Source organism: Astatotilapia calliptera, chromosome 13 (assembly GCF_900246225.1).
Source record: "Astatotilapia calliptera chromosome 13, fAstCal1.2, whole genome shotgun sequence".
In the NCBI taxonomy this organism is placed as follows: domain Eukaryota; kingdom Metazoa; phylum Chordata; class Actinopteri; order Cichliformes; family Cichlidae; genus Astatotilapia; species Astatotilapia calliptera.
In genome coordinates this window covers 23,962,755-23,981,276 of record NC_039314.1, presented here as the reverse complement: position 1 = coordinate 23,981,276, position 18,522 = coordinate 23,962,755, and the positions used below count along the sequence as shown (strand labels likewise).

At 40.4% G+C, this 18,522-nt stretch overlaps 1 protein-coding gene across 5 annotated transcripts in view; it reads right to left on the bottom strand.

The window, feature by feature from the left end:
* Positions 1–18,522, bottom strand: part of wdpcp (WD repeat containing planar cell polarity effector) — an 88,061-nt gene that overhangs the window by 10,129 nt on the left and 59,410 nt on the right. For 4 of the 5 annotated variants that reach the window (XM_026189711.1, XM_026189712.1, XM_026189709.1 and 1 more), the window contains 5 exons: positions 17,679–17,867; positions 17,075–17,198; positions 15,922–15,985; positions 6,506–6,605; positions 131–236 (listed from right to left, as the gene is read on the bottom strand). In XM_026189711.1, the coding sequence (XP_026045496.1) occupies positions 131–236; positions 6,506–6,605; positions 15,922–15,985; positions 17,075–17,198; positions 17,679–17,867 (583 nt within the window). The remainder of the gene's footprint in view (positions 1–130; positions 237–6,505; positions 6,606–15,921; positions 15,986–17,074; positions 17,199–17,678; positions 17,868–18,522) is intronic. The other variant, XM_026189710.1, reaches the window with a different exon arrangement.

Below are 18,522 nucleotides of genomic sequence, written 5' to 3'. Positions count from 1 at the left end.
TGGAAAATTTGCTTTGATATGAATATACAAATATGGTTCTAGATCTAAGGATGTCACACCCTGTTTGAAAACCAGTTTAAACAGATAACACTTGACAAATGTGGAACTGCACATGGTACATGTGACTCACTGTGTTGATGGGGAGCGTGGAGGGTCCGCTACACTTTGCGTCCTCGCTACCTGAAGGTCACTGAAGCTGGAACCACAGGCATCACTTCTGCCTCTCTGAAGATCTTCTTTAACACAAAATACAAATATAAGGATTAGGGAGAGCAAAAAATTAATAAAGTGACCCAGATTGTGTCACTGCTTTCATTACACATATACTAATAAACTGTGTGCTTCTCTGGCGTCAAGATGTTGCTCTGTTTATTGGCAGCTGCTGGTGCTGATATTTCGGTCTATAGCATGTTTCTAAGCCTTACAATTTCTCCTCTAAATATGGTTTGTATAAGGCGAACAGTGCCTGAGCGTCTGTTTCTGCTAATTTGGACATCAAACCTTGATCATCTTGTTACTGATAAACACTCGATTCGAGTTTCTGAATTGAGACAAGATGTCAAACAGTAAACGGCGGATGTGCGAACAAAGCAGCTGACAGAGCTGAGAAGGAAGCAAGAAACAAACGCTGCTTTCCCTCAACACACACCGCAGCTAACAGGCTTTTACCGCAACAACCAAGAAGAGAGGGAAAGAGAGGGAGCGGGAGGGAGGAGGAGGAGAAGTGGATCTTCAGATAAAGCTCTCATCTCTTTGCCTGTTGAAAAGCCCTGCAGTCATGTCAGCCTTTGTGAGGGGGAGACAGAACGATCGGGAAACCAACTTGGCTTCTCCTCTTGGCAAAACGCTACTCAAAGGAAAAAGAGATAGAGGGGAAAAGAAAGGGGCCTTCCCTCGCACTTGTTCGCTACTCTGCCTCTCACAATGCTCTATCTATCCAAATCAGCACACTTGTCAGCCAGACAGCTATAAGCGATTTCCAATGCTGTTATAAAAAGGGACCATTTCTAAGCTGAAATGTGTGTTCTCTATTGTGCGTTTATGTTTGTCTACAAGCGACAGCAGAATCTCTGTTCATCGGGACTTACAATGGATGCACATATGGGCCGTTTCCAAGTCTTAGACTGACATCCACCTTAAACAACCGCTCGATTTGGAAATGAGTCATTTTGTTTTTCTTTTCTTTTTTTTTTTTTAGAAAACAAATACAAAAATGAGTCAAACAATATGAGGAGATGTATTCATCTTTCCAGTGTTATTTTTTTCCAGTTCTGCATTGTGTAAAATAGCACATGGTGGAGATGACCTAGATGAGGTTTTTTCCCCAGTTGCTACTCAGGGAAACCGCAGCAAGTAGTTTTTCTGTCCTATAACTCAGGTAGCTGCAGATGGGTTTCAAAGACTTTTTGAGTTGGCACAGAAGACGGAGGCGGAGACATCTGGGCTCATGTGTTTTCCTGTATCCTAAAAAAGGTGATTCTGGAAGTCATAATCCTACTTCAATAACAAGACCAAAGTTTTAGCATCAAAATATACTAAAAGTACATAAAGAAGAAGTATCGACCACATAGACTCATATGCACAACATTACTGGATCATAAACAGTGATTAATTAATATATATATATCACTTTAATTTTGCAGCTCAAGATGCTGTTTAGCTTCATCTGTACTAATAGTTTTATATTTCAAAATATTTTCAATTTATGTAGTACAATAAAAGTTCAAAATATAGTGAAGCGGAAGTAGAAAGCAGCAACTGTAATATAGTGAAGTACCTGAGTAAATGTAGCAAGTTCCATTTCATCTGTTCCCATTTAATTACGCTCTCATGCAACAAATCAACAGTACACTAATGACTTAGTGGGCGGTGGTGGTGGTGACGGGGGCATCATATTTCAGGGTGGTCTGTGTCACCGCATGCTTCGCTTTTGGAAATGCCTTTCAGTACTTGCAGGTAATTTCAGGTGTAAAACTGCCTCAGGATATAACCTCAAAAGCAACTTGAATGATTTAACGGCTATTCTGACGTCTGGCTAAAGGACAGCAGTTTTAGGTTTTAGCAGAATTAGGCTTTAAGCTAATACATTCATTTAAACAAACAAAAAAACATAGCATCAAATAAATAAAATTGCAGGGTGGAGAACAGCAAAAAAACCCCACTCACACACAGTTGAAGGAAAAGTTCAATATACTGTCTAGCTGAATGTTGGTTTCTCCTTCAATGTTTTCTCCTTGTGCACCTCTGGACTTGCTTTATGGAAGTCCTGTTCTCACCACCTGCACACTGTCAAAGGCACAACCTGCAATTTGTATTTCTTTGTGGGGAAGAGGATGAGCCAAATATGGCCGTAGGTTGTTTGTGCTCCGTGTTCTCCCTAAGACGGCTCAGCATGTTACACTAGAACACAGCAATGACAGTCTGACTGGTAAAGAAATTTATGGTTCACAACTAAAAAAAACCTTAACAAGAATACTTCTGATCTGATGCAACATCTTTAAGCTTGGATGCAGCAAACTTTGACTGAAAACTACAGTTTGGTTCCTCAAACGATTCCACAGAACCAATCTATCATCATCAGTGATGATGAATCAATCTAAAGGCCCGGTGTAAGTAATATAAAGGAAATAACTAATCATTTGGTTCTTGTTTTTCTGTTTTTTTTTTTAAGTGGGTGAAGTTAGTTTGGTGATAGACTGGTAACCTGTCTCTCTCACCCGGTGACACCCTGGATAGGCTGCATCTTTCTTCATAACCTTGGATTGGATCAGCAGTTAAGAAAACTGAAGGATGCATGGAATAAATTATCATTTTAAAGCAAGAAAACAGATGCGAACAAACTACACATGCTGTTCAGTTAAATAGTGTCTTACACTGTTGCCTTAGAACAGATCCCCCACCATCTGTCCTAAAAAACGAAACAAAACTAACTAACTAAATAAAATGTGTAACAGGTACTCCAGTGAAAGTTACTGCTGGCCACTCATGACCGAAATCCATACAGAGGGAGGAAAAACTCTTTCAAAGCTCAGAACAAAGCTGGGGTTAGGTCATGCTTATGCTTTTGTCATAACAACAGGTTGACCTAATAGAGTTCATTTCAGATTTCACAAACAAAACGATCTGTTTTTAAGTTTCTCTTGAGCAGCAAGAAACTAGAATTGATCTGCTTTCAAACGACCACCAGAACACGTTTACACAAACACGTGTGTCTGCTTGATTTCTATTGAGAACAAACAACTTTCTTGAGTGTGTTTGAACTGAATTTTTTGACAATGTGGGGCAAAGGTGTCTGAAGCTGCACTGTGGGAACTTTGTGCACAGAGAACATGTGACTGATGACACAGTCTGTGTTTAGTCAGTGAGGAAGGAATCAGGAGGAGACCATGTGATGATGAGAACAACCAGACATACCTGCAGATGTTATTTATATTTTAACAGCAAACAACACTCTGATTAATTTGCAAAGCACATATTAGTACATGCAGGTACGGACTGAATTTAACTGAAAACCCTGAAAGGCACCGAAACTCGAAAGTTGACTTCTTGTCGTTACCTTGGACTGGTTCTTAGTGAGCACTTTTCTACTCTATCTTGAACACTCAAAGCGCTTTACACAACTTGTGCAATCACCCAATGACACCCATTCGCACAAGCACTTTTTCCTAAGCTGTTACCAAGTGCTTCCTAACTAACATTCACACACATTCATATTCCGATGGATGCATCGAAGAGCAACTTGGGGTGAGTATTTTGCTCAAGGATATTTGGCATTCAGGCTAGGGGGAAGCCAGGAATGGAACCACCAACGATCAGTAGATGACCTGCTCTACCGCCTGAGCTACAGCCACCTTAAAAGTTAAAGTGGTTTCCTTAACAATCAGTCCGTTTACTGCTTCTGTTTTAGGGGCTTGCACATGCCCAATGATAAATGTGTGAGTGTGTCACAAACACGCCAGAGGCTGTGTTTGTGTGCGTGCACGCATGCATGCATGTGTGTCTGTAAAGCGAGACTTGTTCACTGGAGCCCTCTGCTTGAAGCAAGCCACTCATTATTTATGACCTGGCTTTTCTGCTCTGTTAATATGCTGTCTGCTTGTCTGTCTAACATACAAGGGGACACACACTCTTATAAAATGGGATCAGTTTAACAGTCCTCATCAAGGGCTGTGACAACACTAAGTGTCACTGTCATGAGTGTGTGTGATTTCTAAATGAATTCAGACCTTCTGACGGCTGACTGTGTCATTTTTTTTTTAAATCTATTAATCAAATAAACTTTAATAAGAAAACATTTTTTATTTAATTTACGGTATAATCACATGAAAACGAGTTTTCACAGGACTGTGCATGCAAGTTAACTCTTAATGTTACCAAGGTCAGACCATGCAATGCTCAGAGAACCTGCAAAAAACCAAGAGGTACATTTCTCTACAGCCTCAGTTATCATGCTAAATTGTAAAAATCATGACAGTAAAAATAGAAAAAGACTGAACAAGTATGGACTACTTGAAAGGGTTTTCCAGAAGAAAGCCTCGTCTCTCTAAGAACAACATGGCAGCATGGTTTAAGTTTGCAAAGCTGCATCTGAACAAACTACAAGACTTCTGGAATAATGTCCTTTGGACAGATGATACAGAAGTGGAGATGTTTGGTGTCACATTTGATGAAAACCAAACACTGCATATCAGCAAAAATACCTCATACGAACTGTCAGAATGGCTGTGAAGGGGTGATGATTAGAGCTTGTTTTGAAACCACAGGACCTGGGCATCTTCCAATCACTGAATCGACCATATGAGGCCATCTGTGTGATAGATAAAGCTTGGCCGAATTTGGGTCATCTACAACAGAATGGCTGGAAAAAGAAAAGAATCTGCGTTGTGATGGCCCACTCCAGACCTCAACCTGACAAATACTGTGACGGGACTTTAACTATTTTCCTCTATACCCTGTGATTGCACCTCACTTTACATCAATAAAGACGGGTGTTGACAACCACCAGTTTTCGGGTTTTTCCACAGGTAGCTGCAATTTGTATTGCAATGTGGATTATCCACTTTTATGTAAAGACTTGCGATGTACTTTCTTTTTACCGACTTTATGTCCCATATTACGAAACTGCAAGTAAAGTAAAATCTAGTGACACATAATGAAGCTTCAATGCTGTAGAAACATCATCTACTGCTATGCAGCAACACAGGATAAGCTTTGAATCAAGTAGATAAGTTTGCACTAAATATTATCATTTTATTCAGTGAAGTTGTGAGGACTGATCAGGACCCAGACTTCTGACTGTGAAAGAAAAATATAGGCAGGCCATACAAACCAACGTCGTGTTTAACATTCATTAATTTCTTTGTTTTCTTTACTTTGGCAAGTTAATATTTGATGTTTTCCCTCTTCTTTATTTACACTTTATCTACACTTTCTTCGTTCCTCACTTGTTATTTATTTTCCCTTTTCACCCTCCTTATTCCCACTGTCATGCCTCCTTTTTCTTTCTCCCTTCTGTCCCTCTTGCTCTAAAGTGCTGTTGTCCAAGGATAGGACACGCTGCAGGTGATGGAGGCAAATCATCGAGGACATAATTAAGAGGCTTACGAGGAGGAGTGTGCGTTTTACGCATCACATTTGAAATATTAAAAAAAAAAAAAACTGCATGCAAACAGGCCTCACAGTTAGACAAGCGCTCATTTTCATTCACAGACAAACACACAGACACTCAGCCGTAGGGGTTTGACCTTATACAGTCGAGTTAAATACCTCTCTTGCTTCATTTGGATGTCTGAGTACACATACACACGCACGCACAGCCTTCCAGTGTGTTTTAAGCACCAATGAAGGACTCTTCCGACATGTTCATCTAGTTCCCTCACAAATTTGAATGTAGTCTGCTCACCCGTTGGCCCTCAAAGCTTCTGTGAGGAGTTGTGTGTGTGTGGTGTGTTTTTGAGTGTGTGTGTGTGTAATCAGGAACGTAGCTTGATCCCCTCTGGTATGTGCTTTCGGGAGTGTTTGTCAAAGGGCAGCAGCAGAGGCTGAAAATTGACAGAAAAGCTGGGTCTTTCCTCCTCTTGCTGGTGTCAGACTACATTTCATTAGCCTGACATTAAAGACTTTGTCTTAAATGTATAAAACGTAATCTTGAAATATCTACGGTGTGGGGCTAAATTCTAATTGTCCACTGTGTAGTCATCACTTTATATCATTTGTGACAAATATTTCCTGCAGAATCTCACTTTTGCTCATTCTTATATACCAAATAAGCACATGTTTTCAGAGTTTTGACACAGCTATTACTCTGGCAATCATGATTCTCCTCTGTGCTGTTAAAGGAAGGCTAGAGCCCGAGAAAAAAATCTGCTCTCAGATGTGAGAAAAGTGTGTCACAGTGGGTGAGTTACCGAGGTTATCAGGTATCCACCTCCCATTTCAGATGTGAGGAGAAATAACGAGTCACATTTAGTGTCTTTTGGTTAGACATGATGATTACTTTTCTTACCGTTGCCTGCATTGGTCCGGGCCTCGATTTCATTAGCTTTCCTCTTGGCCACATCTGCTAGCACCAGCTCGCCCTTATCACTGGCAACATAATGGAGGTCCTTTGAAGGTAATGCAAGAAAGAAAGAAACGTGAACGTTAATCTAAAATGAATCTAGGCTCAGATGACAATAGGGTTTTTTTTATTTGAGGGGTTTTGGGTGGGGGAGATGCGGCATTTTGGCGGGAGAAGGAAGAAACAGATGAAATGACAGGGGGAAAAAATGAACCGTTTGAAGCCCAACATCAGAAGGAGCACCGGTTTGGATGAAATGCCGGTTCCTCAAAAAACTTTGAAATCAGCCTTCTTGCACCCCACACCATCACCAACCTCCTGCACACACACGTGCACACACAATCACGCCCGCTTCCCTGGTTTTGAACTACGGAGGATGTTATCAGTCACATTTCAAAAGTGTGAGAGGAGACGAGGGACTGTTCACCTTTCAGAAACGCTGGTATTCTCTCTTTACGGAGAAACATATCCAGCTGAGCACATTACGATATCAGCCTGCGACAATATTGGAAACAGCATGTATCCTCTGTATCTCTCTGTTTGAGTCTCACATGGCCACAAAGATGGAGATAATGTGGCTAAATGATGTCTGAGGGTGGCTGATTTAAAGCCCAGCGCTGCCACATATTCATTAACAACCACACTGAGTATTACATCTCAGTTGTAGGAGTATTACATCTGCTTCCACAAGCGAGGCAGAGGTCAATTCATTATTTATTAAATTGTGGAAAAATACAAAAATATCTATATAATGCTTTAAGTGATGTGCTTCGAAAATGCCAGAAACAAATAAAATAAAGGAGGTGCTTCTAGCGTTTTGCAAAGGGCCTTTCCCCCTAGAGCCACACGTTCTGTGTCCAGGTTACAAAACACAATTGCTGCAGATTTACTGAAGGCTGTCCAGCCTGGTACGTTCAGAGAGACATTTCTGTTGCATCAGATTTGGAAGAGCTGCAGCTGAGACGTTCTCATTTGCAATTTTGATCAGATGGCAGTAAAACTGTAGTTTTTCCTCTAACTCACACTCTGGATTGATAATGAACAAAATGAGACGCGTTTCTAAATCCTCCCATTCAAAGAGCCCGAGCTTTTCATCTTCAAGCTTACAGTTTTGTTATGCACTGAAGTTGAAAGTAGAAATTCCAAACATTAGTTGAGGTCTCAACTTTATTTTCCCTTTATGAACTGTCTGAATTTGACCAACATAAAACAAAGAGAAGTTTTTTTGTACTGCTTTTTTTTTTTTTTAACTATATGTCACATCAGATACTTGTAATTGTCCTCTTGGTATCTAAGGAAGTTAATACATTAATTACCTTTAAATACCCACTGCTTGTTATCATGTCACTTGTTTAAACAATTAAATGAAACTTTGTTTTTTCTGGACTCTTTGTTCTTTCGGTTTGTTGGTTGTTTTATGTTATTAGGTTTTCCATTCACTGTATGAATGCTTGCTTGGACCACCTTGAAAACCGAGGCATATTTCGCAAGAGGTTTTATCTAGAAATGATAAATATGAATACTAAAAAAAAAAGGTTTATAGTGTAGAAAGACCCTGGGAGCTCTGTATTTGGTTGTGTTTATTCACTTTGTTTTGTCAAATTGTTTTCAGGCATTTTCTTAATTTGCATGTGTGTTAAGCTTTCAGGGACACCCAATTAATCAGACTTTTTGGATATCAAAGGCAAATACAACATACTATAATGATCAGTCTATAGATAATTTGCATGTATTTTGAGAGTGAAGCAGCTTAGTTCATTCAATGAATTTCAGAATAAAAGGAAGAATGTTAAAGGTTGGCTTTGTTGTTTTCATGTAAAGACACTGGAAGCATCATCATCATCACCATGTTGCTGCAGTTGTTGCATCCTGTGAATGTGTTAGCAACGCTGCTGAAAAGGCCAAATATACAAACTATACAAATGTGAGAAAATGTTAAAGTCTGTGCAGTAATAATGGCAGAACCTCTGTAACATTCGACCTCTTGAATTGATTGAAGTGGGAGTGAATCAAACCCTCATCCTGGCACCCCATGAGGGTTGAGTGAGAGTCGCAGGGTTTCCCCGGGCTGAGTGCAGGGCCTGAAGCTCCATCAAAGGGTACAGCGTGTTAAGGAAAGTCTTCCGCCTCAGCGACATCACAGGACATCACTGCCGTGACTCAGGGCTCGCCATGGATAACCCTCAGCTGGCTAAAGCCAGCCCCCAGCTGAGTCTGCACCCGGCCCTAATACCCCCATATTGTAACCCAGCTTTTGTACCCCCAGAGGAAAGAGAGAGGGGGGTGCTGGTTTCCAAAAGAGGTGTGGAGCAGAGAGGGATTGAAGCAGACAGAGAGCGAGAGTAAAGGGGAGAGAGAGTGGGAGAGAGGTGCTGAAATTGAGGAGTATGAATGGGAACAGATTGGGTAATTATAGTGCGGTGCCTGCCCTCTGTGGCGAAGAGTTAGGAGGAAATGTGAAAATGGCCGACAACAAAATGGCCTCAAAAGAGCCTAAATCGGCTCCCAGGACTGAGGTGGCCAATTGAGCCCCTGTGAACGAGGAGACATGGCCCCTCAATTAGATATGAGTGAGGCTTCTTAATTGATAACAAACAGAGCAGCACAAGATTAAACAGACGAGGAGGGAGAGGAGGCAGTACAGTGAAATGATGGAGAGGCGCGTGAGTGACAGAGCACAAGGGAAGGGAGAGGGTGAACAAGACGCAAAAAGACGAAAGGGAAGCAAAACTCACAACAACAAGGAGAGAGAAAGAGAGAGCGGGATGACAGACAGAACAGAACAATATGAACATTTGATGTTGGGGCGCTTTATTCCAGCTTAGCCCCTCATAATGCTGTCTGAATCTGAGGAAAGAGACCCAGTGAAAGACGAGTGAACAAATGCGAAACGATAGAGAGACAACTGAGAGCTGGAAAGAGAGAGAAAGGGAGAGAGGAGTATCAACCCGACTAAGAAGGGATAACAATAATACTGCATATAAAACCATCAGATATTACACCTCTTATTCCCCAACGCTCAAACGCGACACTAATCTTATTTATATAAGAGCTTTAGGGGTTGCAGCGAGCCAGCTAACCGCACCGATAAAGAGGGGCGTTTTAGTGGGCCATATTTGGGGAGTAGAGGGGAGGGAGGTGGTGGATGCTAAGAGCCCGATATTGCCTGATATTTGGGTTACCTCCAAATAAATGAGGGATTAGGTTAACTGGCACACAGCAGCGCTTACAGCACATTAACTGACGGGCTCGTGTCTGTATGTTTGCAGTGTGACGTGTTGGCTTTGGACTCAGGATCGATGAGAATGAGCATACACAAAGTGCACTGCACTTTTTTAGGCGAGCATGTGTGCACAAAAGCTTATTATGGAGCGATAACAGCATATAAACTCAGTGCCCTATGGATGTGTGGCCGTTTGCAGAGACTGCAAAATAATTCAGATAATAATAATCAGATATTTGTAGATTTTTAATTCTTCTGTAATTTTCAGTGCATTTTTAGTGCCTTTCCTTATTGCCTCAAACTTTACAGTTTATTCTTATAAATCAATGCCTATTTGTGACATCAAACTAACAACCAAATATGAATGTATTCTTATTTGTTGCCCACCTTTTTCAACTTTTAATAAAAGCAAATCAAGTGGGTGGACATGGACAACACATCACTTAAAAAGCAATGGGTTATTGGTATATTTACAGTACACACATATTCCACTCATACATTCAAATTGCAGCGTTACACGTAAAGGTCAGTTTGATCATGTGGTTTATTTCTTGTAATGCCTGGCATTTGATAGCTCTGTGAATTCCAGTGATGCACCTGTGAGCCCGGAGTCAAAATGATGATGGTCACTTATACACGTCTGAAATCTCAACATGCAGGGATTAGTGAATGAGTACGGGCACAGCTTTTGCTCTTTGATTCATGGGGGTGGCATTAAATCCTGATGATTACCTCTGAAGCAGACACACTGGAAAATATCTACCTGGACCTAGTCGGCTATCCCTGGTGATAAACACACACAAATAGCTGTGAGTCCTACAAGTTCTAACTAAATAATAAACTAAATTTTGAGCTCACGTGGCTGCTGAAATGTTTAAGGACACAGTTATCATTTAACGGCTGCCAACGAATATTCAGTTAAATAGTAAGAAGAAGCCTGGACAAAATTCCACCCACCCAATTCTACCAAAGATCGTCCAGTCGCGACATATTTAAAGATGTTAAATATGCAAAAATGAAACAGAGAGAACAATGACAGAGGCTCACATACAAACTATGATACATAAGTATTCATAGTGCAGTGTGACTGCTAATCCTGAAGATCAGTAAAGTTTAATTACAACTTTCCTATCAGACTGGTGATTAGTAACCACATTTTCTGAAAGAGACCTGAAAAACATACTATATCTACTTTTCTCTAGGTGTCACGCACTTCCTAATTGCTTCAGCCACCTATCGAAGGTTGGATGTGTCTCAGACTTCCAGGACTGCAGCAGAATTTTTCTTGCTAACAGTGGTAATAATGAAATGGCCTGAGCCTCACAACGATCATTCCCACTGCTTAAATCATCAAGCCTGAACACTGCTGCAAAAGCGGAAAGGAAAAATAGAGTTTGGTGAAAAATTCAAATAGGTGACCCCAAAAAGTCTGCACACAGAATAAACCGATAGGATAGGCTTCCTTGCTCTGTTGATATAGATATACTATCGAGTTACTATGATGGTTTTCCAAGCATTTTTCCTACACTTCATCAGTAATCTCAGTAACAGTTCTACTTGCCAATCTGCAGAGACTTTGTTTGTTTTTTATTACAACATATTAATTGGTTGTCGAATGGTTGTGATCAGATAGCCACACAACATCCATCCATTCACTAATGTGACCAGACTGGAAAAGCATTGGCACTTTTCTAGTCTCACTTACCTCTCAAAGCAGTTTATGCTACTAATCACACATTCATACAGTGCTGTATTCTCCACTGCTCATCCACAACCGGCTTAGAATCACCACTCATCCAAACATACATGTCTCTGGAGGAAAAAATGCACAAACGCTATACACTGCCTGGAATCAAACCAGGAACCTTTTTGCTATGAGGTGATAGTTTATTGTGTGAGCCTATGCACAGTCAAAACTTACACCTTCAGCACACCAAACTCAATATTACCAAACAGCACATTTGCCAAGGTGCTGAAGAGGAAGAGATTTCCTTTCAGTTTTCAAACAGATCTACATGTAAATTGTTTTTTGGAAATCTTATCAATGATGTGAAAAGATGCCTTTTCACCTTTTACTTTTTAACCAAATTAGTTTTTGCTGGGTGGTGCAAACACATGCACACAAAAACATATTAACAACCTGACATAAAGTTTAATCCTCTGTACATGAGCGTATCCGTTTCACATTTGTTTTCTGACACATCTGCTATCCAGGAGTCTTGTGTTTGACTTCTATCTGATAGGCCTTAAGGACTTTAATTGTGCTAATTGCTTATCTAAGCAACAACAATGAGCTTACTGCCAAAGATGTGCTATTCCTCCTCCACCTACAGCACTGCCAAGCCTGGCATCAGATAGGAGAGGAAGATAGAGGGTGAACCGAAAACATGCAGCTCGCCTTACTGCTTGTGTATCTAACAAGAAAAAGTACAAGCCCTCACTGGGGAACAAAAGAGCCGGCATCAGATTTCGGCTATCACACAATTTGATTTAATTAACAAGCTACATCAAGAGCCAAAAAAAAACCCAGGAAGAGAAGAAGAAGAAAAAGGGGAGGTGGTGGAGGGAAAGAAAACTTGACTTGGCTGACGAATGACCTAATTGGTTACATTATCGACTCATTATCAAAGGCTAATTAGGGAGCTACTAAACAGCATCAATTATTTTTAAAAAATGCAAACGACTCAGTAACCCCCACTACCAACTCTTCATACACCCCACCAACCTCCACCACCACCACCAATTCCTCCTCCCCCTCAATTTAACCCGACACAAGTGTTTCATTTTAACAAAAGGTTTCTTCTTTTGGGGAAAAAAGGCTTGGAGGGCCTCTATTGTTAGCTGGGAAACAATGGGGCAAGAGGGGACGGGGGTCTGATGATAGAGGGGGTGTATCATGCTGAGCATTTCTAGAAGAGGTGAGCATGTTATCTGTGTGCATGTGTGTGCTCTTTACCAAGTCGACGGTGCGTTATTGAGTTCTATGGGCGAGTTTGGTAGTTAAAAAGAGTTTGGCGAAGGTGGGGGTTGCCCTCATTAACCTCCTCCACCTCGACTCGATCAGCAAACCAGCGGGTTAAAGCAACAACACAACCTAATTAGACAGAAGGACAGAGCGAGGGGTGAAATGTCAACGTCCTCCTTCTCTCTCTCTTCTCTCTTTCGCTCTTTGTGCACAATGAGGTGCTGCTCTCTTGGTCGCTGAGGCAAAAAAGTGCTTGAAAAAGGTTGTTGTGACTGAGCCTGAACTTTGTTACAGATCCAGCATGACAAGGACTTGCAATTATCTGTTAAATTTGGTGAGAATTCCCATAATGGGCCACCACAAAGGGATCCGCAGATGCTTAGTAATTCGGTCTCTGAAATTTGTTTGTAAAAGAAAAAGAAAAAAGGAGAGTAAAATAGGGCAGTCAAATGATGTTCAAGAGCTCAGAAAGATGTCACCTGTCCATAGAAACAGCTCTCTCACATACATCACTTTTATATTTACATATATATGTTAGAGATGCATTTATCTCCATGCGTAGATTTTTTACATTTACTTTTCTCAAACAAGAAGTGAGTGACCTGGCTCCACAACCATACCCATGAAATCTCGCCCAGTCCCGAGAGCCAGTGGACACAACGGTGCCGGATAAAAATCACACCAGCTTCACACAATCTGGCTTCAAGGTCACGTTCTGTTTGCTGCTGTGATCCAAATCCTCTCTGTGAGGGAAATCGCTTTTTTTTTTTTAAAGAAAAAAGAAAAAGCCTCATTTTACCAGTTAGTAATACACTAATCACAATTTCGTGATTTAACTAGATCTTCTTGTCTGTTTAGGGGCAACATTACTCAAAAAAGGTGTGTGGACTTTTACCTGAGATGAAGCTTATTTAGGAAGGCTTCTCTATCACTGTCAGAGCCACATTGTTTATTGTGTCCCATATCTTTTCAAATACATGACAAATTATAGTCGCTAAAAATGGGAGCTATAATCTTGATGTTTTTAAGAAAATATGGCAGACAAAGAAGAATTTAGAGCAATGACAGAGGTATGTTTTACAATCATGTTTTGCAATCACATTAGTGCTTCTGACTAAAGATACAAGTTATCATGTCTGCATCGAATCATTTAAAAAAAAAAAGATGACAGAAGAAGATTGTGAAAGTACATGAAGCTATATGGAAAATATGGCAGAGGCTTTCTGGACTGATTTTCTTGACCTCTACTTTGCTGACAGTACAGGCCGCCTTCCGCTCGGGCTGATTTGTCCTGTAACTGACTCCACCCATCGAAGCTAGTTCATACCCTTCACTGAAATGTATTATGATTACAGCTTTCTCTCCCCTCTCACTCATCTGGACACAGTTTCATCTCCCCCTTCCATCATTTTTGTGTTACATTTATCATTTAGTTTTCCATCTACACCACAGCCTCCTCCCCTCCCCTCTCTGCCCCCCTCTTTCCTTTGCACTCTTTCAAGGTTCACAGGCTCGACTCCACCTTTTCAATTCGGCTTCCCAGCAGCACTACTTAGTGGGGAGGGAATTGGAACCAGTGCTATCAGTGTGATTGAGGGACCAAGAGGAGTGTGTGTATGTGTGTAAGAGGGTCTGTATTAATGTCTGGGGTGTTGGTGAAGCATGGAGCAAAAGGGGCCCCATGAAAAAGGGGGTCAAACACATAGGAGCATTTCAGCGTGGAGTGGAAGAAAGAACGAGTTAGAGCGAAGATGAGAGGAGAGGAAAAGGCTGAGCTGAGGCCGTGGAGGTTGTGAAAAGATAGAGGCCCATACTGAGATCACACCTGCTCTCTGACACGCAACACACACACACTTGTATGGGTTACAAGTCATGTGCAAATGAAAGTAACAAGGGTGCAACAGTGAATGAGCAATTATAATAGGTTTTATACCAGTGGAAGAGCTGCAGAGAAGCTCCCTATAGCGCATGAGTCAACATCTAACCCTCAGGAGTCCATCTAGAGCAGATACACCAAACATGTTTTATTTCACTAACATAATCTAGAGTAAACATGTTAAGAAGACCTGATGAAAAGGTTCATGTACACAGATTCCAGATTTTTTTTAAGAGAAAAAAGGCATAAAGGTAAGCTTAAACAAACAGTTATCAGAGCTCACAACTTTTTTACTGTAATATTATAAGTGATTATGAGAAAGAATTTCCAAATATTCACTGGTATCCGTTCATCTATTTTTATGAGTTGGGTTCCTTGCACTTTAACACTTTCTTCAACAGACAAAAAAGAAAAGATTCAGAGTTTTCATCGTTCAAACCTGACTGCTGAAAATGAATACATTATAAAAGGTGCCCAAGAAAGACAAGACTTAGTATAAAGTATAACAATAGTCTACAGACATGTGTCATACTTAATGTCATAAAGCAGGTATTTCGAAACAAATACAGGTATTGATGAATGAAGAAAAATGGCGGTAAGCATGTTACACGTCATGACAGATTCAGTCCATGCAGTGGTAATTTGGACTAAAATTGCAAGAAAGGGATCTTTTAAACATGTGTGGTACATGCTATGCCATTCTATTTTCACTGGCATATTTTAAATATCATTTAATTTAAAAGCCAATGGCATATAAATTTGAAATTTATACTCTAGCTCAAAGGTTTCTAAATTTCAGAGATATTATATGTGTACCGTAGTTTGTTAATCCCTGTTAGCCAGAAGCTTGTGGTTCAGATTCTGCTAAACACTCAATTTCACACAGTTCTTTCTACTTTTGGTTCTGCATGATGTCAGACAGGAGGGATATCCTTATATGGTCGTCTCAGATGCACAGCTTTGACTGTAAGCAACCCACTTGTTGGGTAAATAGTCTGTTTGTGAGCAGCATTCACTTTAAAGTAAGTTGGCTTGACAGGAAGATGGTCTCAAAAGAGCTATATAACTGATCAGCAGCACCAAATCCCATAAATATGGATGATTTTAAACCTTGAATCATTGGCTATTTTCATTAGTTCATTTGTTAAATTAGTTGATAATTAATGTCCATGGAATTACATATTTTATTTAAGAAAAAAAAGGCTTCCTCGTGGATTCTGTTTTGATGTCAACAACCCTTTTTGTGACTCTTTTCCCCCTCAAGAAAGCACATAAAAGGAAATTTTCTTTCTACTCACCATGAATAAATCTCTGGCTTCTAAATCTACAGCGAGGAGGAAGGCCTTCTCGAAACACTGGTGCCTGCAGAGAAAAAAGGAGACAGTGAAAAAGAAAGACAACACCCTGAACATGAAAGCAAAACAATCATCAATCTAAAAATACATGCTTTGAATGAAAATGCATAGTTAAATAAGTCTAAGGTACATTTACGTGCTTGCTTTGGTCTGCATGTAGACACATGCCTCAATACAGACATGCACATGCACCTCTGCATTCAACACTGTCAATAATTGAACTGAGAATAGCGAGCTCTTTTCCTATTATCCAGAATTAAAGCTGGGAGAGAGAGCTGTATCTCCCAGTACAAAACACCTCAACTTTCCCCGGCTACAGCCGACATGAAACAAACAAACACAAGCGGAGAGAGGAGGTGCGGGAAGGAGGGGGGGCGGGGGGCGCCTTCCTTCATTTGATGTTGATGGAGAGAAAAAGAATGCAGGTAGGTGATAAGAGAGGAGAGGACGAGGGATGCCAAACAACGCTCCAGCTCGGCTACAGAGGAGGAAAAAGAAAGAGAGGGAGAGGGAGCGGGGGGTAATTGCGGGATGGAGAGCAGTGAGCAGCAGTGTGTGGGAACAACAGGGTCTATTTCAGTCAAACAGGCGTTTCAAAAGGCTCTCATGGCAGAAGGGAAAATGAAACAACAGTCTAAACAGGTGCATGCGTGCTGCTTTGCCTTATGAATGACTCAAAGCTGCATCAGTATGTGTGTGCAATGAAATTCAAAAGCTATTTCTGTTTTAGAATTTTTAATAGCAATAAAGAGAAGGAAATAAGCAGTGTTAAATTGTTTCTGAAAGAGGTTTTTGGATATTATTTCTTATTCTGATTCTCCACCCTGTGCTGATAAACTGCACTAAATGTTCCAGTAATCCCTTGAAAATAGTCTGTGCATGTATTTGTCTGTGCAAAGTCTTCAGAGATCTGGAACCTGATTGAGGAATGTACTCTTAATGCTTTTACTTTTTAGATGTCTACATTTTTTTATTTTATTTCAGGAGAGCTATACAAAACACAGTCCTTGACCCCTTGAGGACATGCACAAAGTAAATTTCTCCCTCAGTCCATTTAATTAAGACCACAGCAACAGCACAGAGTGAGTGGTGTTACCTGAGGAGGTGGTGAAAAAAGCGCCGGGCGTACTTGCTGATTGGCTCCCTGTACTCCAGTATTACTGTATCAGAGAGAGGCACAGGTGGGGCATAAAACACACCCAGAGCTGCTTCTAGCTGGGCTACAGACAGATCAGAAACACACACAAAATTAGGAAATGCATGTGATGTTTGCATGGAAATTAGCTAAGAATGGAAAGGATGTGTGTGTTTCTAAAGCTAACAATGTAAAATTTGTTGCTCTTCTGCACAAAAATGAGATTTTTATACTTTTTTATTTTATAAGAGACAGTGCCAAATCAAAGGCTCACTGACTAAAAGCCAACTAAAAGCAAAAGTTAACAACTAAATGAAAGGAAACTAAGATTTGAAAGAAAAACATCCAAAATATATCAAATATATCAAATATATCTAAGCATTCATAAGGTTTAGTCCATGGAGGTGCTAAATACAGCAAAATGTAGACGAAATGAAAGGTAAATAAAAAATAAAAATCTTCAAGCACTGAAAGTCGACAGGTTAGGTTAGACTCATGAAATTTGAAAAGCAGCGATTTCGATTTGATAAGCATCACCAGGAAATGTAAAACCAATCAAAGCCACCTTCTCTCTCTGGGTTCAGCTCCATCCTCAGCAGGTGGTTAGTGACTGAGCTCAGGCCTCGGTACATCTCATCCCCCATGGTGCTCCAGTCCATGGCCTCTAGTATGCCCAGTGCCTCTCTGACTTGACCACAACGTAGCCTCTGCTGCAGCAGCTCCCCTGGACCCATCTGTCCCCCCGTGAGAGCTCCTGTCATATTGAGGAAAGGTTTGTAAGAAATAATAATAATGTGGTTAAGAAAAGACGAAGAAAAGATTTTTATGAAATAATCCAGTTTTGATCTAGATGGGCATTGAATTAAGGGAAAACCCAGCAGACACAATAGGTTTCACATACATGGTTTGAGCCTAGTCCCATACTAAAACAAAAATTCAGACAAAACTACCACTGAAAAAAGATTTAAACACTAGGGCAAAGATTTATGCATATCTGGGAAACTGAGGTTTAATCAGGTGCTGCTACATAGCACACAATTGATTCTCCAAGTCTCTCGGAGAATCAATTGGAAAGGAAGATGTTTTTTTCAAAAGATTTTCCTCATTTGGCGTTATGGTGATGGTGTCTAACAAAATGGTACAAAATGTCCTGTAGGTCATTGTGAAGACCACACTAAATGATTCACATCATTTTCAGCAACTCCTTTATGCCCTAATGGATCCTGGGAAATAGAAGATAGATGTGTTTTATTGCATTCATTCAGAACAACTTTTAAGGATCTGCATTAAGAAACCAACAGAAATAGGAATAATTTATTCAGTATTTCTATCTTTTGCTTCATTTTTATACCTTTTTGTTTCGTTTCTATATTTATATTTTTTCTAAGATTTTGATGATAGAGCAGTAT